Source organism: Loxodonta africana, chromosome 9, assembly GCF_030014295.1.
Source record: "Loxodonta africana isolate mLoxAfr1 chromosome 9, mLoxAfr1.hap2, whole genome shotgun sequence".
Lineage (NCBI taxonomy): Eukaryota > Metazoa > Chordata > Mammalia > Proboscidea > Elephantidae > Loxodonta > Loxodonta africana.
This window is the reverse complement of record NC_087350.1, coordinates 45,382,583-45,409,539: the sequence shown is the minus strand read 5'-3', so window position 1 is coordinate 45,409,539 and position 26,957 is coordinate 45,382,583. Positions and strand designations below refer to the sequence as shown.

Below are 26,957 nucleotides of genomic sequence, written 5' to 3'. Positions count from 1 at the left end.
GTTTTTGACACTAGTTAATATTTCTTTCTTGGTTTCTCCTGCTACAGAGTCGCCCAGTTCCTTCATAGATTCGTTGACCCGTACGGTCTGTCCAGCTCACATTTGTTAGGCAAGAAGTTATCTCCTCACAGAGCCCTTCCTTCTCAGAGGATGCTGCGATTCCCTCTTAAGGAGAAGGCTGCCTTGCTTAGCTCCTCATGCTGTCTAAGGCCAGGGTTCTCTCATTTGTAATTTGCAAGTCTGGTGGACATCTCTGTGACATCTGCTCAGTGCAGTGCCAGGCACCAGGAGACAGTAAGGCCCCTGCAGGGAGGAGCACACAGAGTGGAGGGGGAGCTCACACGCAGACTGACAGGTGCTTGGCCTACCCAGAGCCTCCAGAAACCAGGGTCTAGATTTGCAGAAAGCAGCCAGTTCTTCGTCTGTAATGGTCAAAGTGTCTTTGACCCAGAAGCTTCCTCTAAAGCATGTCATTCTGTCCCGTGACTCCAAAATGATCCACGGTGGCTGGTTATCATCAGTGTCTGAACAGCTGACTGACTTTCTTTTCTGAATGCTAGCTGTGGTGCAGATCTTGATCTCAAAATTATAACTATTATATATATGTGCATCATAAAACTTCTGGAGGCCATGACAGAAAGATTAATGATGATCGTAACAGTCATAGCCGATACTGATTGATTTGGGTACATTGGAGAAACTCATTTTCACCTTAATGACAGTTCTCGGGAAACATTATTTATCATGCTGAGGCACAGAGAGGTCAAGTGATTTGGCAAGGTGGCATAGCTGGCAAAGGTTCCTCGGTGGCATAAATGGTTAAGTCCTAGACTACTAGCCAAAAGGTTGACAGTTTGAACCCACCGAGAGGCACTTTAGAAGACAGGCCCAGGGATATGCTTCTGAAAGACCACAGCCTCTGAAACCCTATGGAGCAGTTCTACTCTGTACATATGGCGTTGCCATGAGTTGGAATTGACTTGACATTGTCTCAACGGCAACTAACAACAACAACAACAACACACAGCTAGCAAGAAGCAGGTCATGACTTGAACCCATGTCTGTCTGATTCCAGAGCTACCACCCTTACCTGCTGTCTTAGTTATCTAGCGCTGTTACAACAGAAATACCACAAGTAAATGGCTTTAACAAAGAGAAATTTGGTCTTTCACAGTCTAGGAGGCTAGAAGCTTGAATTTAGGGTGCCAGCTCCAGGAGAAGGCTTTCTCTATCTGTCAGCCCTGGGGGAAGGTCCTTTTCATCAGTCTTCCCCAGTCTAGGAGCTTCTCATTGCAAGGACCCCAGGTCCAAAGGACACGCTATTCTCCTGACTCTTGTTTCTTGGTGGTATGAGGTCCCGTCTCTCTGCTCCCTTCTCTCTTTTATATCTCAAAAGAGATTGACTTGAGACACAGCCTGATCTTACAGGTTGAATCCTGCCTCATTAACATAACTGCCTCTAACCCAGGGCTCCATTAACATCATAGAGGTAGGATTTACAACACATAGGAAAATCACATCAGACCACAAAATGGTGGACAATCACACAATACTAGGAACCATGGCCTAGCCAAGTTGACAAACGTTTTGCGGGGACACAGTTCAGTCCATAACACCCACTCTACTTCTGATCACTGTGCTGTGTCAAAGATGGCCTTTTACTATAAGATGGTGAGATTTTCCAATTTTTCCCCCCCTTATTTAGAGTGACGACATCAGGGGTGATGGAGAACATGAAGAAAGTCAAGAAGGTGACCAATGGCTCCGTAGAACCCCAGGGTGACTGGGAAGGCACCGCGTGATGGAGCCAACTTTGAAAATGGCACTGTCAAAGAAAATTTATTAATAGTCCCATTGGTAAGCAAGAGCAGTTGGCACCTCCCGACGGTGACACCCCAGAGCGCGTGACCGGGAGCAAAGTGCCACGGAAACTTAATTTTTTCCTCTCTTTTATGAAAACTGGATCTGTGGCTGGTTATAGGCAGCTAGAATTCTCCTTCAGATGGGCATGGTGGTGAAGGGAATGTAGAGAGGAGGAGGATAAAAGGAAGAACTTGTTTTTAATTTTTATCTGTTTTTTTTTTTTTTAATTGGGAGGTCTTAAAGTATATGCAGTTGTGACCCTAAGTGTGTTGCAGGAATGTTGGTGATCACGGGGAATGAGGGAAGGAGGGCAGGAGAGGTGTATGATGCCAGTCATTGTACAGCGCAGGGCTTTAGGAAGTGAGCAGATGTCAAGCCAAGAATACAGGGACTTATAAAGAGGGGAGCAGGGGAATTCATGGTATCTTTAGGGGATAAACACAAACGAAATTAGATTGTTTTAGATAGCAGAGTAGGAATTACCTTGGTCAAAACCCAATTTAGTACATAGAACTTGTCCCCAGGATTCCTGGCCCTGGTTGTTACCCCAGACCTTTATTGCAGATTCCAAAAGTGATCAGGAACCAACAGCTTTAGAGACCCAGTGGTCGTCTTTCCAGGAAGTGCTCTGTCATCTTCGGGCTGTAATGTCACTGTCAGGGCTTCAGGTTTAGGCTGGTGGGAATTAGTTTTCTTGATGAGACATATTCTGTGTTGCCTGGCAGGTGGGAAGAAGTGTGCCTTTAAGCTCAGAAAGTGCTCTCCTGTAAGATTTCTTCAAACAACCTGGCTTTCCTGACTGTACAGGGCAGCACTGTCTCGTTTCCCTCTGCTCTTGGGGCTTATGTGTCTTGTGTGATCAGAGTATGGAAAAAAATAGGAAAGAATTTTGCCTGTCTAAGGAGCAGCTGGGAGTAGAAAAGGTGTTTGAGCAAATCCAAAAATGCAAGCAAGTCATCATTAAAAAGCTTTTCCTATAAGCTACACAGCATTTCTAAATAGAGGAATTAAACAGACATGGTTTCTGTGTTACAAAATTATGTATATGAAGACAATAAGTGAGATTAAACAGAGATTTACTCTCGGGGATTTTTAGGTGGTAAAATCTTTCACAGAAACTCACTGAGGTCCTGTCCAAACTTTGAGAGCGTGGGGATGAACATGGATAGTTGTCTAAAGTGAGCAGTATTACAATCCCTCGATAGTCACTTGAATAATGGGGCAAGCTCAGAAGGCCTGTTGAGACTGAGGGTTCACCAGTGCTTGGTGATAATTATGTTTTGGTAGCCCAAGCCTGAGATAGGAGACGAAAACGTGGCCCCGTCAGGATCGATAATGCGTGAGTTACAGCTCAATGGGGTTGCTTTGAGTGTCCCGGTGTGTCAGAAGCTAGAACCCACCCTTGCATGGGCTTGTCAGTGAGCCACACCTGTAGGAGACAGGGACTTCCTGGGGAGTGGACAGTGACAGCCTCTGGGACTTGTTTTCTTACCTCCAGGTTAGAAGGGTCAGCCAGAAACAGTAGGGTTTGGGGGTGGCGATCACTCTCCTAGGTTTGGGAACCTGAAAAGGCTTTGCTCAGAAAACAGGTGTTTTGCTCCTCCTGTGCCATTTTCACTTCCTAAGTGACCAATGAGGAAGCGCGTGTTCTCTTTATGCACTTTTATTAGCCATCTGTGCTCTGTCCAGCCCAACCTTCAGTCTCTGTTTGACTAAGCGCAGGTAAGAGCAAGCACCTTCCAAGGCCACGTTGGTCTCCTCTCCACAGGTGTTTTAGAAAAGGGTTCATGTGTCTTTTCATCTTCAGGAGAAGGGTAAATGGTAATTTACCCCAAGTATTAATTTAAAGGATCTTTCTTCTCTTTTTTTCTTTTAAATTAACTTGGAGACCTATGTCACTTCAGAAATGTGTCTCATGCCATAGCCATCAAAATCCTCTTAGCTACTTCCCTCAGAGGGACTCATGTGCTGTTTCTCCTGCAAGCAGATACTGTTGACTAAGCAGTAGACTTACTGGCAAGAACAAAAGGTGTGATGAAACCTCCCTATTAGAAGGGGTCTCCACAGAGCTGTCCTCATTTCACATACTTGATTTTTAAAGGAAAGAAGCTAGTGAGGGAATGAGAGAGGAAGAATGTGAATGTGTATAAGGACAAGCACCGTTTTTCTAACTGGACAGCTTCCAGAACAGATCCTAGGAGCCTGGCTGCTGCTGCTCCTGTCCCTGCACCTGCCTCCCTCACTGTCAGGTACAAGCCTCAGAGGTCTTACTGGCCTGTAGTATTGGGCATCTCTGTGGGACAGGGCATTCTTTAAACCCATGTATACCTCTAGGCTTATTCACCGAATTGCTGAGTTGCTGCATTTTTATAGCCTTGTCACTTCTGGAGCAGGAATATACATTGAGATATGGTAGCGTTTAGAAATAAAGGCTGACCACAGTCTTCCTAACAAGAGGCTGTTTGTCCATGTCCTGTACTGTGACTGGCAGGAGGTTTGACGTTAGTCCAATGATTAAGAAATAAAAATTTCAAAACCCAGTCCAAGATTGGCAAAACAGGTGGTGGGTCAAGTTTTTTAAAAATTATTTAAGCTCTCCATTCTGCTTAGTAAATTGTTCTTTTCTTTCCCCATCACTTAATACCTGTGACCCACCACTCAGCTCTGTTCTTGAGTAAAGACTGATTGGGGCCTGAAGCCAAGTAGTTTTACCAGCTAACCAGCCCCCTCCTGTAGCCAGATTCTAGCAGTCCACTTGGATTTGTTGTAATACAGTGTGTGAATGGTTAAGCCCTTCAGTACTTCAGGGGTGCACAATGCTGAGAGAGATTGGTGGTATTTATAGCTAGCTCTGCTTTGTACTCCTCCTCCCTGTTTCTGCCTACACAAAATTCCCATGTTTCCTTTGAGAAATCTGTCGTGGCCAGGAAGTGCTGCCGGCTCTGAAATTTGATGAAGGGTCTTGTTTTCCTTTAATAAAGTGTGTGTATTTCACTAGGAAATTATTTCTTGACTACAAGGACAATAAATGATCTCTTAATCCTGGCTCTTAACAGTGGCCAAGGACTCAGTCAGCCTTGTTTTTGGTCCTTCAATGCTTTAAAATTTTAGTTAACAATGCATTTTATACTTCTAAATATGAGTCTGGTGAGTCGGCAGTTTCCTGTAAGGAGAAGCTTGCACAAGTGTAAAAAGGTGGTTTCTCAGACCATGGCCTGAGTCAGTTCAGTTTTCTTTCAGAAAACCACTTTAGAGTAAAACTTGTAGGTTTTTCCCCCCTGGATGTGTCCAACCTGCCAAGGCAGCACACAGCCTAATCATAGGCCACTTCATGTGACTGTTAGGGCCAGATCTCCACTTCCATGTTATGATCTCATCAGGATCTCAGCTCCCTATCATTCCACAGCCTGCCCTCTCTCCTTCCTCCCACTCCTTGTACATTGCCCTCCATGCCTCCTCACCCTCTGCCCATGTGTATTGATTGAGAGCTCCACATAGGCTGGGTCTGGGAATACGGGCTAAAGGCTTTGGTGCATTGCAGCGTTTTCTCCCAGCAGCTATGTGGAGGATGTGTTTTCTAAGCTAAGGAAAATTTTGTTGAGAGTGAGTACGTACTGATGCCGTATGTTATTACTTTGGACTCTGTATGATGTTCTTCCCCAACACTAAAATGTATGTCTTGTTCTGTACTTAAAAGTGTCTATTACAAGGAACCAGACCTTACGGACCAAGGAAGAGCATAAAAGATGCCTGTTTTAATTGTGAGTGGTGTTCTGGCCATCTCCCCCATCCTAAAGGATTTTCTTCAAGGAAGGCTCTTAGAACATTAGACAGTCTGATGAGATTGTTGGCCCTGCTCCATACACCCAGTAGATTGGCAGAACCTTTTGTGCCTCACACTGCCAGGCTGTTGTATTTCAAAGGAAACAGATCCTATCCACTCCTCCATCCCTTTTTCCACACTCCATGACTCACCCCTTTGCTTTTCTCTGCCCTACACCTGGCCTTTTAGTGAAGAGTCAGAATGCACTAAGTCCAGGCTGCTGCTTCCCCCTACCCCACTTGAGGACTCAGTAAGTTAATGGCTTCCCCACTAAAGAAGTTTTACTCAGTACCCCTTGGTATATCAAAAAGTTATTCATCTGGGACATACCAAATGCTCTAAAAGATCTGCTCTTTACTCCAATTTTCCCTGGGCTGTTTCTGGCAGGGAGCCTTTAAAAGACATCCACCTGAGTTGATGCTAATATTTGTCACCACCTGGAAGGTAGTTACTGATCAGCAAGCTGAACAGTCTCCAGATTCCCCAGGGGCTTCTTTTGTATCCCAGCAATGCACGTGTGCCCTCTGTGTGTGGTTTATGCTTGAAAAACAGTGTTTTTGGGTGGCTCCCTGCTAGGGCATAGAACCTGCATGTCTCTTGAGAGGCAAAAGAAAGCACACTTAGAGAAGGGGGCAGGGAGGCGGGGAACAAGGATTTGTTTGTGTTGAACTGGGGACCTGTTGGAATTCTGATGGTGAGAAGTCTGCAGACAGGCCATTTGGGAAGGAAGATTTCTGGGTGAAATCAGTAAAGGTCAAAGGGCAACAGAAAAACTTACACTCCCAGGACAGTTTATTTTCATGCAAGGTTGAGGTTTTATAATGGGCAGCCAAATCAGATGGGGGTGGGTGGTAGATAGTGGGGTCAACCTTCTTAGCATTTAATTCATCTAAGGTAATATTAATACAAACAAACCCAGTGTCATCAAGTCGATTCCGACTCATAGCGACCCTAAAGGACAGAGTAGAACTGCCCCATAGAGTTTCCAAGGAGCGCCCGGCGGATTTGAACTGCTGACCCTTTGGTTAGCAGCTGTAGCACTTAACCACTACACCACCAGGGCTTCCAAGTATTAATAGAAGGATCCAAAAATTTGTCCACCCACGGGAGTTTACTGACTCCCTAAGCAGCTTTTGCAGGTTGTAAATTGGATTTGCCTGGTCATGTAACCTCAAAAGAAGGCAGACATACTTAATCCAGAAATAAGTTTCATTTGGGGGAGGGCTTGCAAGTATGTAAATATCATTTTGCTTTCTAGGTTAGATTGGGATGCAGAAGGAGTTTTCAGTATTTTTTTTAGCACTAATTGTCATTGAAGAGTATTTATATAAACCTATCGGGTCAGGGTTCAGATCAGGATGGTATGTGGGATGGCTTCTCCTGCTGTGGTGCAAATGTGTAAAATAAAGATTCTGTGACTGAATGTATGTTTGTAATCCTAGGGACTCCCTGACTGCTTGGTACTCTCGCTCCTCTACCCCCTCTCATAATTTTTTCTTTGTGATTTTTGTTCATTAAATTAGTTAACTGCCTCCCACCTGCTCCCCTTGGCAATAACGACACTTATTAGAGAAGTTCCAGGTATCTTAGCAGGTCTTTGGCAGCCGCTGTTGAAAGTTAGACTTGACCTCAACTCGAGAGGCTACACTTGGGAACAAACTAAAAATAAATTGTAGTTTTATCGATGTCCTGCCAGCATTCGGGTGGGTTGGGGTGGGGGGAGGCTGTCTTTTGAATCAGGACCTGGGTGCTGCTGCCATTTGAGGGAAGATGACAGTGGAGACTAGCAGCAAAGCCCCAGACTGACAAGCCTACATGCACCTTCTCCTGATGTCAGTTATGAAAGTCCTTCAGCCTCTGTGGTACAAATTATCCCACACGGGCGCCATAGAAATCCAAGATTTTAGACTCAAAGCACTTTTAGAAGTCATCCAATCCTAAAACCCCCCCTTTTTAAATAAGAATGTTTTAAATTTACATATAATTTATATACAGTAAAGCTCACCCTTTTTAAATGTACCATTCAATGAGTTTTGACAAGTGTATATACAGTTCTGTAGCCACTGCCACAATCGAGACGGAGCATTTTCCATCATCCCATAAGGTTCCCTTGTGCCCGTTCTCAGTCACAGCTGCCTTCTTTCCAAAACTGCCTCAACCACTGATCTGACTCTCCACCATAGGTTAGGTTGCCTATTCTAGAACTTCATATGAATGGAATCGTACAGTATGAACGCTTCGTGTACCTGGCTTCTTTCGTACAGCATAATAATTTTGTGATTCATCCATTTCAGAGCCCTGACTTTAAAGCTACAAAAACTGAGGCCTAGAGAGGGTTGTGACCGCCACTCCCCCACCCCACCCCGAGGTCATGCAGCTAATAATTGTCAGAGCTGAGACAGGAACCCAGGTCTCCTGACCCTGACTTTGTTGAGGTGATGACTAAGCTGAGGGCTTGACCCAGTGCCCGCATAGTAAGGGTTCAGAAAGTGGCTTAGTTGCTATTAAGTTTATAATAATGATAGAATGATCCTCAGTTTTCCACATCACTTGGCCAAGGTTTTCCACTTAGTGACGATGCTGTACCCACAGCTTTTGTCCCCTGACTCTCCAGAGGCTTTGGGTTACTAAGGGTGTTTATGAAATCAAGTGTGAGGAGCAGGGCCAGGGCTTTCTGAGTGAAGGAGCCCAGGAATCAACAAGACTCAAGGATGAAAGAAACTGAGAGGCGACTAGGGAAGAGAGCAGCTGAGAAAAGACTTGGAAGGGACTTTGAGGATCATCTAATCCAGTGGTCCTCAAATATTAGTGGGCATCAGAATCTCGGGGAGGGCCCAGAGGTTCAGGGTCAGGAGGGCTCTAGTGGGACCTGAAAATTTGCATTGCTAACACACAGCTCCACTTTTGAGAACCGTTAATCTAACTCAGCTCCCCCTTTTCAGGCGCAGGTTAGTCAGCTAGCATATGTGAGTACCCACTTTCACAGAGCTCCTGCTGCTCATCTCCATTCCTGCCTAGTGGGGTTACAATGGTTATTTGGTGAGGGAATGCAGGCAGGGGTCTGGCTGAAGGGCTGCTCTCTGTGGCCTTCATTAATGAGGCTGCTGTTTCCGGGTCTCACTGACAGCTCCTTCCTCCCTCACAGCCAGTCTAGAGTTTTCTCAGAAACACAGTTGTCCAAGCTGTTTAAACATGTGCTTTAGAGTCAGCGGGGCCTGACACTTCAGGACATGGATTTGGAGTTAAAAGATCCTGCCTGAGCAGCTATCTAAGATACAACTATTGGTCTCTTCCCTTCTGGAACAAAAGAGAATGAAGGAAACCAAAGACTCAAAGAAGAAACTAGTTCACAGGACTAAAAGCCCTCACGAACCATGACCTCTTCTAGCCTGAGACCAGAACTAGATGGTACCCGGCTACTACTACCAACCGTCCTAACCAGAGATACGATAGATGGTCCCAGATAGAATGGGAGAAAAATGTGGAACAAAACATGAATTCCTAAAAAAGACCAGATTTGACCGATAGAGACTAGAGTAACCCCTATGATAACCCTCTTAACCTGGAACTGAAGCCACTTCCAGAGGTCACCTTTCAGCCAAATAATAAATTGGCTTATAAAATAAACAGTGTCACCCATGAGTAATGTGCTCTCTTAATCAAATATATGAAACCAAATGGTCAACATGTACTCATAAAGCAAAGATGAGAAGGCAAGGACGGGCAAGGAAGCTACATAGATAGAGACAGAACAAAGAGAATGGAAATAATGAGAATGCTGACACATTGCAAAAATTGTAACCAATGTCACAGAACACTTTGTATAGAAATTGTTAAAAGGGAACCTAACTTTCTGTGTAAACTTTCACTTAACCACAATAAAATAGTAAAAAAATAAAAGTCCCTGTGAGTGTGACTACATCTTCACTTGCTGAACCTCATTCACTCAGGCTGTAGGAATAACGGACTGGCACACAGCGTGTGTTCAGCAGATAAGAGCCCTGAGGTGTGTGCTGCCCCACCCCGTTGGACTGGGCTTCACTCAGCAGAACCTCCTCTGACGGGGATAGGTAGATTCAGAATGTTCCCTGCCTTCTCTTTTCGAGCTTTCCATCACAAGGGTATTGATTGCACAGACACCATCCAGCCAATAACTCCAGCGTGAGGCTGAGGAGACAGACTTGACCCGTTGGCCGTGCAGGTGGGAGTCATATCAGTGGCCACTTCTTGAGTTTACGGAATGCCTCCTCTGTGCCAGCATGGACAAGGCTGGCATGGTGAGTACTCTTTAAATATTGACTGGGTGCCTTAATCTCCGTAAGAGTATCGTGAGGCTGGGGCTCGGGACAATTCAGTGACGGTACAAAAGCCGGCACCATGATTGACAGACTCCAAAGGGCCAGGGCTGCTGCTCAGGTACAGCATCTCATTTCTTCACATTTTACAGGAATCCCATCATCGCCGGCTGGTTTCACATTGCTGAAAAGTGCAGATACATAATTGTCAACAGATACAGTCTAGTAGGCAAAATATTTTTAAATCTGGGAGCTATGTGGAGAATTGACAGGGTCATGAGTAATGAGATGCCGGGGGCCTTCTGGTTTCTCTGTTCTAGTAAAACAGTGAACGTCTGACACAAATATGCCTTGCTGCTTCCTGGGGAGGGAACAGCTGACCACCTCTCAGGACCCTTGTAAGCACCCTCAGTGTGCCCCCTCAGTGCCTACTGTGGGCCACTTAATTGCAGCTGCCTTTGGGTGCCCTGTCCTTCAGCCAGCAATCTGACAGGTCGGCAGATTGATAGCTATGCACTCCCTCAGGCTAAGTAACAATTGAGGCTGGGTAAGTGGTGTGAGGTAAAAAAGTGCCGATTTCCTCCTTCCCACAGTGTGTGTCTGGGCTGTCTGGGCTCCAGCTGCAGGAGGAGGGCCAGCAGGTCAATTCCTGGTTCTTACTGTAAGGCCACATGCACAGTGGAGCATATCTGAGAATTGAAACTGAGCCCCAAGGCACTGGGCCATCTACCCCCCGTGAAGAGAAACTTGCTCACAGCAGAGCTGGATGTTAAGGGGTCTGTATGACCTGCTTAAAATGCCCCCCCCCAAAAAAACCAGCTGCTTGTCACCCAGTTGATTCCTACCCATAGCACAGCGACCCTGTAAGATAAAGTAGAACTGCCCCATAGGGTTGCCAGCCTTTTGGTTAGCAGCCAAGCTCTTAACCACTGTCACCAGGGCTCCTTGACGTGCTTAAGGCTGTGCCTTATATCACTTCTTCCTGAACATTTTGCAAGGGAATGCTGGCCTTCCTAAAATTAAAACATGTGGGAAACTAAACTTGGGGCCCCTCATCAGCCATTCTGGTTTATGCACTTAGAAATAATGATGTCTCAGAGTGATGGCTCAGTCTGTGCACATTGCTGAGGATTAAAAGTGTTTCTCAACACACGTATTTTCAGGATCACAATATAAAATTAGTAAGTCTGGTATAAAACACACTGGGGAGCAGGATTTGGGATGCATTGTGGGGAGAAGAAAAAGCCGTGGGGAACAGGGAGCATTCCGCATGTGCATAGCACCGGGTTTCCTCCCCTTCTTTCCTCCCGCCTTTTCAGGGGCTGCTATCACTGGATCCCGCCCCCCCCCCGCCCCATCCTTGAGCATCTGCACCTTTTCCCTGTCAACTGATTCCTCCCTATCAACATTTAAGCTTGTTCAAGTTTTCCCCCAGTCTACCCCACACCCGCTTTCAGGTCATACTTCTCTCAGGTCTGCTTTACCTTCCAGCTACCCCACCTTGCTGCAGTCTGATTCACACCGTGCCAAGGTTCTGGCCAGAGTCACCTGCACCCCTTTAGCAGTTGCCGTTGAGTCGACTCCAACTCATGGTGACCCCATTTGGAAAACCTGCTCCATAAAGTTTTCAGTGACTGATTTTTTGGAAGTAGTTCACCAGACCTTCTGAGGCACCTCTGGGTGGACTCAAACCTCTAACCTTTCAGTTAACTGATCGTGTTAACCATTTGCATCACCCAGGGACTCCCCTAAAGCCTAACCCCCCCCCCCCAAAAAAAAAGATCCATTGCCTTTGAGTTGATTCTGACTCGTAGTGACTCTATACCTATAGGGCAGAGTAAAACTGTCCCCATAGGGTTTCTAAGGAATGGCTGGTGGATTTGAACTGCCGTCCTCTTGGTTAGCAGCCAAAACGCTTAACCACAGACAGCACCACCAGGGCTCCCTAAAGCATTTGGGGCTTGGTTACTATCTTCCTTGACTTAAGCAGTTTGTGACATATGAGCCACTTCTCCTCTTGAGGTGCTCACCCTTGGCTCTCATGACATTGCACTCCCCACCACCCACCTAGCACCCTACACACCAGCCAAATTAGACTTCCTGTGGTTTTCCTTCTCTCTCTGGCTGCTTGGCTACAGTCAGCTTCCCTTGTCTATCCTTTCAGTGTGGGTCCCTTTGGGCTCAGTCCCAGCCCTTGCCCTCGGCAGTGGCACATCAAAGCCACACTTCTGAAGTTAAATTACCATGCTCCCTCCCCAGGCCTGGTAAATGTGATCCAGGCCGAAAACCTGAGACTTGTCTTTGCTGTCTTCCTTTCCCTTGTCCCCGCCCCAGTCCTGTCGTTCAGGTCTACCTGCTTCTCCCCACTGCACAGGTCAGCCACCTTCACCCCTCACCTGGATTATCGCATCAGCCACCTTCCAGCTGGTGGCCTGGTCTCCAGTCTTGACCTATTTCCAGGCCGTTTGTCACACTTCAGCCACAGTGACCTTTAAAAAGTGCATGCCCACTGTGTTAAACAGAGATACAACAGTGAGCAAGGAGGATACAAGATCAATATACAAAAATTGATTGTAAAAAGAATATACCAAAAGGAAAAAACCAATTGTATTTCTATACACTTGTAAAGAACAATCCAAAAATTAAACTTAAGAAAACAATTCCATTTAAAATAGCACCAAAAAGAATAAAATGTTTAGGAATAAATACAAGTGCAAAAGTTGTGCTCTGAAAAATGCAAAACTTTGAAAGAAGACCTTAAATAAATGAAAAAACCAGTTGTCAAGTTACTTGGACTCATGGCAACCCTATGTATGTCGAGTAGAACTGTAACCCGTAGGGTTTTCAGTGACCGATTTTTTGGAAGTAGATTGCCAAGCCTTTTATTTGAGGTGCCTCTGAGTGGACTTGAACTTCCAACCTTTTAGTTAGCAGCCAATCACTTTAACCGTTTGTACCACCCGGGGACTCCTCACACCCACTGGGATGGCTATAATAAGATAATGACAACCGTTGGTGAGGATGTGGGGAAACTGGAACCCTCATACACTGCTGATGGGAATGTAAAATGGTGAGCCACTTTGGAAAGCAGTTGGACTGTTTTGCAAGAGATTAAACAGAGTTACCGTACAATCCAGCAATTCCACTCTTAGGTGTACACCAAGAGAAATGAAACATATCCACACAAAAACTTGTACACAATTGTTCATAGCAGCACTAATCATCATAGCCAATCAGTGGAAACAACCCGAATGGCTATCAACAAATGAATGGATAAATAAATGTGATATATCCAATAAAATGGAATGTTGCTTGGCAATAAAAAGGAATGAAATTCTAATACATGCTACAACATGATGAACTTTGAAAACATATGCTAAGTAGATGAAGCCAGGCACAAGAGGCCACATAGTCTATGATTTCATTTCTATGATATGTCCAAAATAGGCAAGTCTGTAAAGATAGAAAATAGATAGGTGGTTGCTTAGTGCTGGGGGGTATTGGGAGTTAGTGGGAGGTGACTGTTAATGGGAACAGGTTTCTTTTTGTGGTGACGGTTGCACAACTCTATGATATTAAAAACCATTGGAATGTACCAATTAAATGGGAGAATTGTGTGTGAATTATCCCTCAAAAAAGCTGTTAAAAAAAAAAATAGCAAGGAATTTATATTGTAGTCCTAACTGCCTGTACATTGCCAATTACTCATCCCCAACCAATTAAGTCATCTTTTCTGGGAGTGGGGCCTGGGCATCAGTAATTATCTTTAAAGCTCCCCAGGTGATTCTCACGTCCACAGAAGTTTACAAAGCACGGGTCTAATGGGTTCCCATTGCTGTCGAGTCAATTCCGACTCATAGTGTCTCTATAGGACAGAGTAGAACTGCCCCTTAGAGTTTCCAAGGGTGTAATCTTTGTGGAAGCAAACTGCCACATCTCTGTCCTGTGGAGCAGCTGATGAGTTCAAACCGCCAACCTTTGGGTTAGCAGGTGAGCATTTAACCACTGCGCCACCAGGGCTCCTCGATCTAATGGAAACAGACTAATAAATAGACAAGGTACACTGTGATCAGAGCTGAGAGGAGTGTGTAGGAGTACAGAGCTGGTGCACACAACCCAGGCTAGAGAGTGGTCCGGGAAGACTTCATGGAAGAAGTATCACTCTAACCTGTATAGGATGTTATATAGGATGTTAGCCAGTGAAGGGGTTGATGGTGAGAAGGTATTCTGGCAGGGCAAACAGCATGTACTAAGGCCAGTGAAGGGAGAGAGCCTGGCACATTTGGACAACCCAGCAGAGCTGGAATCATGAAAGGAGGCATGGGCCAGGTCAGGAGGCACTGTGCTCAAGGTGGTAGGGAGCTACTGGCAAGTTTTAACAACGAGGTAATATGGTCTGACTCCACCTCGATCCACACACCAGTCATTACAGCACAGTGGAGAGATGTAGGAAACATCTCTTGGCTTCCCTTCTGGCCTTCATCACCATCTTAACCTTTTCCAGGCAGGACTTCAGTTTTCCCAAGTTGATGCAACTGACTGCACCCCTAGCTCTGGACTTGAAATTTGGTTGGTTTAAACTGGTCGGCATAAACCCCACACCCCAGTGATTGGTTCAAGAATAAGCACATGACCCCATTCAGGCCAATCAGGGCCAAAGAGAGGAAATCCTGGAATCTTGGCTGGTGGGACGGGGAGTGGGGAGGAAGAGGCTCACTTTCAGCAATATACAGACACACGGTGGGAAGCCCCTAGCTGTTGTCTGCAGCCAAGTTGGAGAGCCTTCCTGAAAATGCACTCAACATTGAGGAAGCAGAGACAGAAATGAAGAGAAGAAAGACAGATCCTATCATAGCCTGTGCGCCCTGGATCAAGCCTTACCTGAAGGCAGATACTATTGGACTCTTGACTTATTTGAGTCAATAAAGTTGCCTTTTTGCTTTAGCCAGTTTGGGATAGGTTTTTCATTACTATAAAGTGCTTCAGCAGGTAAATACTCTGACAGAAGGAATGCACAAGTCTTCAGGGAACCCTGCAGAATCTTCACAATCTCTCCAGAGGGGCCAGGAAGGCTCCCTGGAAAATGCTGGAGCAGAATTCTGAAAGATGAGTATAATTAGCAAATGAGAGGAAAGGGCTGTCATGGGTAGGGGATGATTTATACAAAGTGCCCTTCCTAAGAATCACTAATGACATTCATTCATCAGCGGTCAAAAAATGTTCTGAAAGTGCCAGCTGCAACTTCAGCAGCCTGTCCTAGAGGGAGTCTATGAGCCCAGACCCAACACTGAGAGCAGGAGAGGGGGCTGAATTGAATTAGCTCATCCCCTACCTTGTTTCACAGATGAGGCATTGGCAATCTGGTCCAAAGTGGGCAACTGATCTGCCCATAGCCACATAGCAAGTTTTGGGTGTGTGAACCACTTGTACAACCAATGAATCCAACTGGTAACCACTAGATGTGCTGTCTCCTGGGCCAAGTCCCTTCTACTCACCACTCTGGAGTTTGGCTAGAAGCAACAAACCTTCCAGGCTGAGCCTGGGATAAAGCTGATTTTGTCTTTTTTTTTTTTTTTTCTTTAGAAACTCATTTACCCCCTGTAGAATTCACATTCTGGCTCCTTTGCCCTTCCTGTTTTTCCGTGGGACTCCTGCCTTTTCACTGTCCAGGCCTTATAAAGCCCGTCAGCGGGTGGCTGCATTGATTTTTAATCATGTTTTACCTCCGTGTAATGAGTCTCTCCGGGCTCTTCTGAACCACTCAACATTGAAAATCCAGAGCCTGTGCGCTGGAGTTATTCAGACAGAATTATTAATAAGGGTGTATTTACTTCTCCACAGGGGCCTTCTGGGAGCTCTGTTCATGTAGCCAAGTGGGGGAGAATCTAGGGCCTCCCCCACTCCACAGCCTTTGCTGGCTCCGACTGCTCCCAGGCTAAGGGCCACACCTTGCCCTCTAGCCTGTAGACTGTCTGGGGTAAGTTGGTAACCATCGCCACCAGTTGCCATCCAGTCCACTCCAACTCATGGCAACCCCATCTTATGGTGACCCCTGTGTGTTAGAGTAGAATTGTGTTCCACAAAATTTTCAGTGGCTGGTTTTTTGGCAGTAAATTACCAGACCTTTCTTCCTAGGTGCCTCTGGGTGGACTGGAACCCCAAATCTTTCAGTTAGCAGCCATCCTGTAGTTGTTATGCAGTGACCTTTAAATGACTCCCCCAAGCCACCAGCCCATCTAGAAGGAGCTAAAGCTACACCTCCCGTTCCCTCTAATTTGTTATTTTCCTTTTCTCCCCAGCCCCCCCCCCGCCCCAGGGGCAACCAGTGCAGGCAGGGCAGGGGCCAAAATCAGCCTGGTGCTGGTTAGCTTCTTCCAGGTGGACCTGGGTGGAGAACCCTACTGGGTGGAGAAGAGTCAGCAGGAGCCGCTGGGTGGGCAGGAGCTGGGAGAGAAAGGGGCCAACCTCCTTGGGGGCTGCTCCCCTCCCTAGACCCCACTCCACATGTAACCTGGTGGAGGGCTGACCTCCAGCTCTGGATGCATTTCAGATGGATGCACCATCTTTTAGGGGCCTTGGTGGTGCAGTGGTTAAGTGCTCGGCTGCTAACCTAAGAGTCAGTGGTTGGAACCCACCCAGTGGCTCTTTGGGAGGAAAGACTGGCGATCTGCCGCTGTGAAGATTGCTGTTAGGTGCCGACAAGTTGGTTTCAACTCTTAGCTACCCTCCGTACAACAGAATGAAACACTGCCTGGTCCTGCACCATGCTCACAATTGTTGCTGTTTGAGCCCATTGTTGCAGCCACTGTGCCAGTCCATCTCGTTGAGGGTCTTCCTCTTTTTCGATGACCCTATACTTTACCAAGCATGATGTCCTTCTCTAGGGCCTGGTCCTTTTGGATAACATAACTAGGAAGAAGGACCTGGTGATCTACTTCTGAAGAAATTGACCAGTGAAAACCTTATGAATAGCAGTGGAACATTGTAAAGATTACACCCTATGAAACCCAATGAGGCAGTAGTACTTTGTCACATGGGATTGCTATGAGTCAGAGTCCCCTCAGTGGCACACAACAGTACCATCATTTACAGAGGAGGCCCCAAGGAGGTGGGGGCTGCCTCAGGCCCTGGCCGAGGAGTCTGTGAGAGGCGCATCCAGAACTCGACCTCCCATCTCTCAGCCCAGTGCCCCCCACCTACCCAAGGAGTTTTTACTAAGACTTAATTTAAAACATTCTGCCTGTCCGTTCCCCAGAGTCCGTACGAAATCTGGTCTGAGCACTCACTCTGGGTTGTCTTGCAATGGCCCCCCAGCAGGGCAGCGAGAGAGTGGGGACGTCCCCTAGCCAGAGCAGATCGGTGACCAACTTGCCGCTGCTGGTGGCACATCTGCGTTCTAATGGTGCCCTGGAGGAGAATGAGAATGAGGGCTCCCAAAATCCACTGCAACTGTCAGGCTCCATCTGCTAAACTTCACAAACCCCTGGCTGTCTCCCAGGCCACCCAGAGGGCTGCTCGGAAGAAGAGGCCATGGAGGTGGGGTGAGGGGGAAGCTCACTTATCCAGGCAGCGGGGAGCGTTTTGTAGTCGGAATCCTGTGGGCTCCTCTGCCTTCTGCGGGTGATGGTAACTCAGAAAATAGTAACGTAAATCTCTCAGCAAGCACACGTCTCTATGTGACCAGATTCGGGGATGTTTTTGCACCTCATAGTGAGCCTAGCAAGAGGCTGAGAGCCCATAGGCTGGGGCTGGGAAGTCAGACAAGCCTGACTGGAATCCCCTATGGTTCATTCAGTAGCTGTGTGACCAGACTCAGCTCCTCAACCTCTCTGGTCCCACTTCCTGATCTACGGGATCCTGCAAAGGCTCAGAGAACTTATGTATGGGAAGCGCTTAGCACGCTGCCTCCATACAGCACGTGCACATAAGGGGTAGTGTCATTATTACCACTGGACGTAACTTTAGGAGGCTACACCAAGTTCAAGTCTAAAGCCAAAGGACTCCATAGAAGGTACGTTTTGCTTCCATCCTGGTCAGCTCTGATGTCTCAAGACTGGAACCCAACTTAGAACTGTTATACCACAGAGTGTCTCTGCTGGAAGGAACATTGAACCCCCTCATTGTACAGACTGGGAAACTGAGGCCCAGAGAGTGAGAGCTATTGTTCAAACCTACACAGGAAATTAGTGGACCTGGAGCCCAGGACAGTGGTCTGAGCATTATTGGATTCAGTGTGTGGCTGACTTCAATGAGATGGATGGACATAATGTCGTGGCCAAAGAGGAGTTGAGAGGCTAAAGAGTTAACAATCACTCATTCAGCAGTATTGTTCAAGCTTTGGCTTTGGCTTGGGCACTGGGCAAGCAGCATCTTCAAGGCACATATAGCCCTACCCTCCTGGGGCCCCGGAGCTGGCTCAGAGATAACTAATGCCTGGGGCTGGTCCCTGGGAGAGTAGGGCCAGGCCCTCAGAGGCCATCTGGGGCTCTCCTTGGATCGCCAAGGGGGAGTCCAGGCCCTAACTCCTGGCTTTGGCTCTCTTGGAGGATGAGGAGGATCTGGGCCTGGCTTGGGAAACCAGCAGGCATCACACTGACAAGCTGGGAATAGGCCAGGTAGGTGGCAGTGGACTCCTTGGCATCCAGGGTGGCAGCAGGCTCCAGGGCCTGGACCTCCAGAAGCTGTCAGTCCTCCCACTTCTGCTCTGGGCTTGTTACGACTCTCTCGTAAGTCAGTTCTGATGTAAGTGAAATATCTAATTTTTTTTTTTTTAAGTTTTCATAATTATTGTCTTTTATTATCGGTATCTTTGTCTTTGGGGATTGGAAACATTACGTATAAACTTAGAGATACGTTTTAATACGTACATACATGAAAACATACACAAATCATGGAAGTTTACTCTGACAGTGAAGAAGAGCTGGTCATCGTTGGCATTTTGCCAGTTGTGGTAATAGCTCCACTTGTGGAAGGCTCTGGATCACCTGGATCACCCCTGGGAACGGGGATGCTGTTTCTAGTCAGAAAATTAGTGAGCATCGTCTATATGGTTCTTTTCTTTTTTTTCTTTATATATTTTGCAATAACATCTCACTGCTTCCCAAATCTGCTTATCAGCTTTAGGCAAAGCAATTAGTGTTTGGGTCTGTGCTTTCAAGGCATGGAGCCCCTGATTTAGTTTAGAAAAGACTTCAGCTAATCCTTTCACTGTAAAAAATTTTTGACAACTTCTGTCCTTCTTCTTCCTCATTATTTCCTTCTTCAGCATTTCTTTCCTCGTCAAGACCAAGTAAGTCCTGATCTGTGAGATACCCCGTCTTCATGATCTATGAGCTATTCCACATCAACGATATCAAGCTCTAAATTCAGCGCTCTTGCCTTACGGATGATTTTTTCACTGATCTCTCCCACCATGAGGAGCCCTGGTGGCCCAGTGGTTAAGAGCTTGGCTGCTGACCAAAAGGTTGGCAGTTGGAATCTACCAACTGCTCCTTGGAACCTTATGGGGCACTTCTCTGTCCTATAGGGTCACTATGAGTTGGAATCAACAGCAATGGATTTTTCTTCCATCATATTATCCTGATCAAATGCTTGGAGCATGTTCACAATTTTTTCCATTGTATGTAGTACGTATTACTAATGACGAGATTTATTAAAAAACAAAACAAAAAAACACACGGTTCTAAGTACGGTTTGTTGTAACTCAAATATGTCATAAGTTGGGAACTACCTATATATCTGAGCTTGGCCCTGGGAATACCTATACCTCTGAGCTTGGCCCTGGGAATACCTATATCTCTGAGCTTGGCCCTGGGAGAACCCACTGAATCCTGGAGACTCAACTATGAACCTGGTAGAAGCCACAGGTCATGGCGTCCTCCCCATATGGAGAAAAACAAGTTTCAGTCCTCCTTTTTCCCGTCTATATAAGGGGTGCATTGGATCTAGTGATCTCCAAAATAGTGGCTCCCAGTTTTGAGGATTCGTGAATTCTGTGATAGATGGTATATGGGGTCTGCCTAGCTCCTCTTCCCTGAGAATTGCCCTTCTGGGTGAATTTCTGAAGCCATAACTCTGTGACCCTATACTCCTTGGCCACAGCTGATTGGACCAGTAAAAACATCTGATCCATGAGGGCCAATCAGATCCTTTGTCTCAGGACTGGGCTTTGTGACTCTGCCAGTCAGTCTGTTGTGCAGATGAGCTTGAGAGAATGTAAGACCTGGGCTGGGGCAGGAGGCACCGGGAAGCTGGTCTGTAGACAGATAGAAACTGCCCCAGGAGGCGGGTCCTGGGGCTTTGTTGCCTTTTACCCCCACCCCCCGCCCCCTACCCCCCATTCATCACCCCTTCTTCTGGAAAAGCACCCAATTTACTCTGGGGAAGACTTCCCCTCTTGTATTGGGAGCAGCCTTGCCCTGCAATCTCCTGTTCACTGTAGCCCTGTGACTCCAGTAAGGTCCATCAGACAGCCTCTCCCAGGACTGAATTTTTAGCAACAGGCTACCGAGAGGGAGAAAGAGGCCAGAACTGATTGATCTACCCCACACTGGCAGCCTGAAGACACTGTCCCCTTGTTCCTGCCTCATAGATCCTAGATCCTGGAGATTCCTGGGTCGTGCCCCTCCTCAGCCAGTTTTCCGGCCGCTCGATGACTGTTCCGTACTTACCAATCTGCTGCTGTGAGCCAGCTTTGGTCTCCGTTGTGGGCAGCCTTGGGGCCCTGATGGTTGGTGAGAGGAGCCAGTTTCACCCAGTGGCTGTTCTTGCCCTCAGGTTTGCTCTCCTGCCCTTCAAATAAATTCCCATTTTTGTCTCAGCTGGTTCAGGGGATGGGGGTAGGAGGAAAGGACAGGGCTTACAGCCTTGCAGCCAAGGATTGTCTGACCTCAGACACAGTAACAGAAATGACTGGCAAGTGCTAGGGAACACAGCTGTGCTCACCTCTGCTGGTGGGTAGGAAGGGGCTTTAACTCAGCTCACCATCGCCTCCACGCTGGGACACAAGGGGGCTTTGGACTGGCTGCCCCTTGAGAAGAGCCTCCTCCTCTGAGGCACTTGTGGAAGCCTTGATGCTCACTGGGGAAAGTCAAGTAAAGAGAGGGTCCCTGTTTTTCCAAGCTCACCGGGAGTGAGAGACTTTGAGGACCAGAATATTCCACTTGTTAACGCTTGTCCTGCAGCGTGATGGTCATGGATACCCAGGAAAGGGAGCCAAGAGATCCCTTCTCACTTCCACGGCAGTGAAGAGAGCTGAGGAGGGAGGCCTTTGTCCTCAGACCAGATGGGCCTTGCATCTGTTTCTCAAACAAGCAGGCTTCGTGTTCATTCACAAATCCACTCTGCTTGCTGCTCTGTAAGAACGGTGCCATCTGCAACAGGAGGAGCCCCAGTTTCCAGGCTCCACAAAGCCCTGTGAGACAGACAGGTGTCCCAGATCTGTGATCCCAACTTACAAAGGCGGAAACCAAAGCTCAGAAAAGCCATGTGTCAGACCCCAGGTCCCACCGCCAGGACTAGTCCAAGGACTCCTGGTTTAGGGCCCTTCCCACAGGAAGTTTAATTGTTTTTTTCTTACTCCTGAGTTAGTCAATAATAATAATAATAATAGCCAACCTTTACTGAGCAGTCAAAATACTCATCTTTCCATACATTATCTCACTTAATTCTAATAACAGCCGCGTGAAGAGGTGGCATTTTTATCATCCCCACTTTGCAGATGATAAAACTGCGGCTTAAGAAGTTCAGGTAACTTGCCCAAGGACACAAAACCACTAAGTGTGATCTGGCTCCAGGGCCTGTGTTAACCACTGTCCTACTCAGTTTCCCTTACAGGGAGGAAGTGACTGGCCACTTTCACCAGCCCCTGGCAAACAAGGACTTGCCAGAGGGCCCAGTGAGGAGATTGTGACTGTGGTGGACAGCTCTGACATGGAGGGATGGCCAGCTCCTGGTCCTCTCCTCACCCAGTCTTGCAAATTACCATTTGCCTCAAGTGGATTTACTCCAGGTGAATGCGTGGCAGGCAAGAGAGGTGGTAAAGACCTGGGAGTTCATGAGGGAACTCTGAGGTATGTGCAACACAGGGTGACTCCTCCCTGGAACCATGACAGCGTAATGGTTTATGCCACTTTTTTTAGCCTTACCGGTGCCGCCCTCAGGATTCCTCATGACACAGTGCCCCAGCAGCCCTGGCCTACAGACTGGAGCTGGCAGCCTGCTAAAGCATGTTGTGGGGGCAGAAATATTCAACTCTGCTGAACCAGTGCACAGTAATGAGTTCCTACTGTGTGCCAGGTACCTGTAGGATGTCTGAGATGGCAGAGGAGCTGGTCACTGGGTGGACTCTCCAGCCTCGCTCATCCTGTGAGCAGCACCACTAAAGGCTGGCTACTTCACCTCCATCCATTTAAACCTGACACCAGGCTTCAGTGTTCTCCCATTTTACCTCGAGGAAATGCTCTCTTCATTACTCTATGTGCTTTCTCTGAGAGGAGCAGAAAACAATGGATTCCTTGTGGTTATTTATTCCACAGGACCCTGATTCTTCAGAATGCTACCTGGGGTTAAGAAAGGAAAGAAAAAAAAAAAGTTCCATGACCAAATAAGTGTAGAAAATACCTAAATAAAACATTTCTCTCTGCAGGACTTCTCAGAGTCTTAAATATGCTAATACGCACTGTAACTCTTCAAGAAGTGGCTACAGTGTGCAATGTTCCCCAAAGGCATTTTACTAAGAAATCTTTCCTTTCACAGGACATATATACTGCAGAGAGTAGTTTTTTGTTGTTGTTTTCAGGAAATATTGGATTATATGGCTTTGACAATCTTTTTTCATTTGGGGAAAAGAATATGTTTTAAAACAATTAAAATACATAATGATATGCACAGATTTTCACTCACAAAGTTGGGTTCATCTTTTGTGATGATCTTACAGGTTGCAGGAGCCTGCATTTTTTTTTTTTTCCATTTGATAGGAGCTGCCATCCACTGAAGAAATCTACACTTTAACTATTTTTACTAAAGCATGATAAAAAAAAAAAAAAGCATGATATACAGATTAAAAAGTGCACATGTCATATGTGTATTAAAAAAAAAAAAAGACCCATTGCTCTCAAGTTGATTACAACTCATGGCGACCCCCTGTATTACAGAGTAGAACTGAACTCCATAATGTTTTCTTGGCTGTAATCTTTATGGAAAACGGATCACCAGACTTTTCTTCCACACTACCGTGTGGGTTTGAACTGCCAACCTTTTGGTTAGTAGCCATGTACAGTTCAGTGACATTATGTTCATTGTGTTATTCAGCCATCACCATTAACATTTCCCAAATTTTTCCATCACCCTTAACAGAAAGTCAGTGTCCCAGGAACCTTTCATATGCGTACAGCTTGATAGATTTATATAAGTTGAACACACCCATGTAGCTAACACCCAGATAAAAAAAATAGAACATGGCCCGCGCCCCCTCCTGACTTCCTTCCCCAAGGGTGACCACTATCCTAACTTCTAACAGCATAGCTTGGTTTTCGCTTGGTTTTGTTCTTTATATTTTGTGTTATGTTTGTATTTGTATTATGTGAATATATCACAGTTGATTTATCCATTCTACTCTTGATGGGCATTTGGATTGTTTCCAGTTTGGGGCTGTTATTTATGCAGCTGCAATGGAAGGTTTTATGTATGTCTTTTGGTGACCACGTGCATGAATTTCTATCGGTAGTAGACTAACTGGGTCATAGAGGATGCATATATTTCTAAACTGCTTTCCCAAGTGGTGGCACCAATTTGCATTCCTGCCATGAGTTTATGGCAGAGAGTTGCACTTGTTATACACCCTAATGTTTGATATTTACTATTTAATTTTAGCCTTTTCTGTTGGGTAGAGCTGTTTTATTTAAAAAATAATTAATAGGCTATTTTTTAGTAGTTTTAGATTTACAGAATAATTGAGTAGATACAACATAGAGTTCCACATACATTACTCCCACCCTTCCCCATCATTTTCCCTGTTATTAACATCTTGCATTGTTGTTGTTGTTAGGTACCATCAAGTTAGTTCCAACCCATAGTGATTCTGTGTACAACAAAATGAAACACTGCCTGGTCCCGTGCCATCCTCACAATCGTTGCTATGTTTGAGCCCATTGTTGCATAATTTACCATAATTTGTTATGATCCAACAGACAAATCCTTTGCATAGTCAATAAAACAATAAAAACTTTGAACATGTTATCGGGAGGGATCAGTCCCTGAAGAAGGACATCATGCTTGGTAAAATAGAGGGTCAGCAAAAAATAGGAAGATTTGCAGTGAGATGCACTGACACAGTGGCTGCAACAATGGGCTCAAGCATAACAAGGATTGTGAGGATGGTGCAGGACTGGGCAGTGTTTTGTTCTATCGTACATAGGGTTGCTATGAGTCGGAATTAACTTGATGGCACCTAACAACAGCAACTACGTTACCAAGAATGAGGTCCTTCTCCTGGGACTGGTCCCTCCTGATAACATGTCCAAAATACATGGGACAAAGTCTCGCCATCTTCTCTTCTAAGGAGCATTCTGGCTGTACTTCTTCCAAGACAGATTTGTTCATTCTTCTGGCAGTCCATGGTATATTCAATATTGTTTGTCAATACCATAATTCAAAGGCATCAATTGTACTTTGGTTTTCCTTATTCATTGTCCAGTTTTCACATGCATATGAGGTGATTGAAAATACCATGGCTTGGGTTAGGTGCACTGTAGTCCACAAAGTGACATCTTTGTTTTTTAACACTTTAATGAGGTCTTTTGCAGCAGATCTGCCCAATGCAATACATCATTTGATTTCTTTCTTTTTTTTCATTGAAGGCCTCTGGTTGCCTGTTCAAGGACAGAACTGATTTCTTGACCACTGCTTCCATGGGTGTTGACTGTGGATCCAAGTAAAATGAAACCCTTGACAACTTCAGTATTTTCATTTATCATGATATTGCTTATTGGTCCAGTTGTGAGAATTTTTTTTTTAATGTACCATTAAATTTTTTGTTGTTGTTGTGCTTTAGGTGAAAGTTTACAGTGCAAATTAGTTTCTCATTCAAAAATTTATACACAAATTAGTTTGTGACATTGGTTGAAATCCCAGCAATGTGTCAGCATTCTCCCCCTTTCTACCCCGAGTTCACCATGTCCATTCGTCCAGTTTTCCTGTCACTTTCTGCCTTCTTATCTTTGTTTTTGGGCAGGTGTTGGCCATTTGGTCTCATATACTTGACTGAACTAAGAAGCACTTTCCTCATGTGTGTTAGTTTGTTTTACAGGCCTGTCTAATCTTTGGCTGAAAGGTGGACTTTGGAAGTGGCTTCAGTTTTGAGTTAGCAGGTTGTCTGGGGGCCATAGTTTCGGGGGTTCCTCTGGCCTCTGTCAGACCAGTAAGTCTGGTCTTTTTTTTATGAATTCGAGTTTTGTTATACAATTTTCTCCCACTCTGTCTGGGACCCTCCATCACGATTCCTGTCACAGCGTTCGGTGGTGGTAGCCGGAAACCATCTAGTTCTTCTGGGTTCAGGCTGGTGGAGACTGTGGTTCATGTGGTCCGTTAGTCCTTTGGACTAATGTTTCCCTTGCGTCTTTGGTTTCCTTCATTCTCCTTTGCTCCAGATGAGACAGGACCAGGAGATGTATCTTGGATGGCCACTTGCAGCTTTTAAGACCCTAGACGCTACTCACCAAAGAGGATGTAGAACATTTTCTTTATAAACTATGTGCTAATTGACCTAGATGTCCCCCTGGCACATGGTCAGCAGCCAGAAAACCCTCACGGGATGAATACCTGGATTTCTATTGGACTTCAATTGCTACTGTTGTCGCTGTCATCCCAGCAGGCCCTGGCCCCCATTCTACCAGGCAGCATGGTCAGGCTGGTCTGGCCAACTCTGGGCCTCTCATTGTGAGCCCCTCATTGGTGTCTATTCCGAGTCAGTCCTCATAGGTGGGACATCCTGCTCGTCAGTCTAAATTCCTTCAGCTGTGGGCCCTGCCCCAGCCCACCTCACTTCCTCTACAGAATGAGCTTGGCCAGGCCAAGGAAGCTGTCAGCAAGTGCATCCCCATAAGGAAGGCTTTCTGGGGTCTGGGGTCAAGACAGGCCTCAGGGCAAAGCTGGAACCAAGCATGTTTGAAGGTTGGAAGGGGTGTTTGGGGCTGAAAAGTACTCTGGGTCCTGGCCAGGGTTCCTCTATGTCTCTAGTTCCTCTGAGGTCTGAACACTGTGCCAAAGGGTGGGGGTAGACCCCACGCATCACCTCATCCCTGGCTGGCCCAGGCAGAGGGTGGCCTCATCCCTCTGCCCTATCTCTGGCCCCAGCACCCTCAGCATCCTTCATCAGTCCTTATTCATTCACAGCGGTTTGCTGACTGGCTCTGCAGTCAGGTGGCCTTCCAGCTGGAGGTGCAATTACAAATAAGAATCGCTCCCCTGTAGAGGTTACATTCTAGTGGAGGAGCCAGGCCCAAACACAGTAAACAAAACACGCTAAGTTTGTGATAGTTCCTAAAGAGAAAAAAAATGGAGAGAAATGGGGTAGAAAGGCCTCCACCTATTGTCATTTTAGATGGGTGGCCAGAGAAGGCATGCGGTACCCCCCCCCGCCCCCCCGCAGTCCCATTCACTTGCTTTTGTCCATCCAGGCAGAGTTATGGTCCCTCACCGCCTTTGCCTGAACTTCTGCCCCTGAGGCCCCTCCACGCAGAAGCTGGAGAACTTTCCAAGCACATCTGACCCTGTCATCCCCCTGCTTAGATTCATTCATGGGCGCTGGGGGACAGAGGCCCAGTCCCGTGGAGAGAGTGGTGTTTACAGACCTGCCGCAGTTGGCCCTCCTCTCCCGGGGGGGCCTCAGATTATACTAGGCCCCCTCCTCCCTGGAGCCCTGTCCAAGGAGACACACTCTCCCTCTGGCTTTTAGGCCTCGCTTCACTCCTCCAGGC

At 46.4% G+C, this 26,957-nt stretch overlaps 1 protein-coding gene across 4 annotated transcripts in view; it reads left to right on the top strand.

Moving 5' to 3' along the window:
* The window catches only part of GPR107 (G protein-coupled receptor 107), a 117,991-nt gene extending 108,148 nt beyond the window's left edge, over positions 1-9,843 (top strand). For 3 of the 4 annotated variants that reach the window (XM_010587561.3, XM_003407418.4, XM_064291329.1), the window contains one exon: positions 1,706-7,109. In XM_010587561.3, the coding sequence (XP_010585863.1) occupies positions 1,706-1,802 (97 nt within the window). In that variant the 3' untranslated portion in view covers positions 1,803-7,109. Of the gene's footprint in view, positions 1-1,705; positions 7,110-8,831 lie in introns of those variants that run through there. The other variant, XR_002784998.2, reaches the window with a different exon arrangement.
* The last annotated feature ends 17,114 nt before the right edge of the window (positions 9,844-26,957 follow it).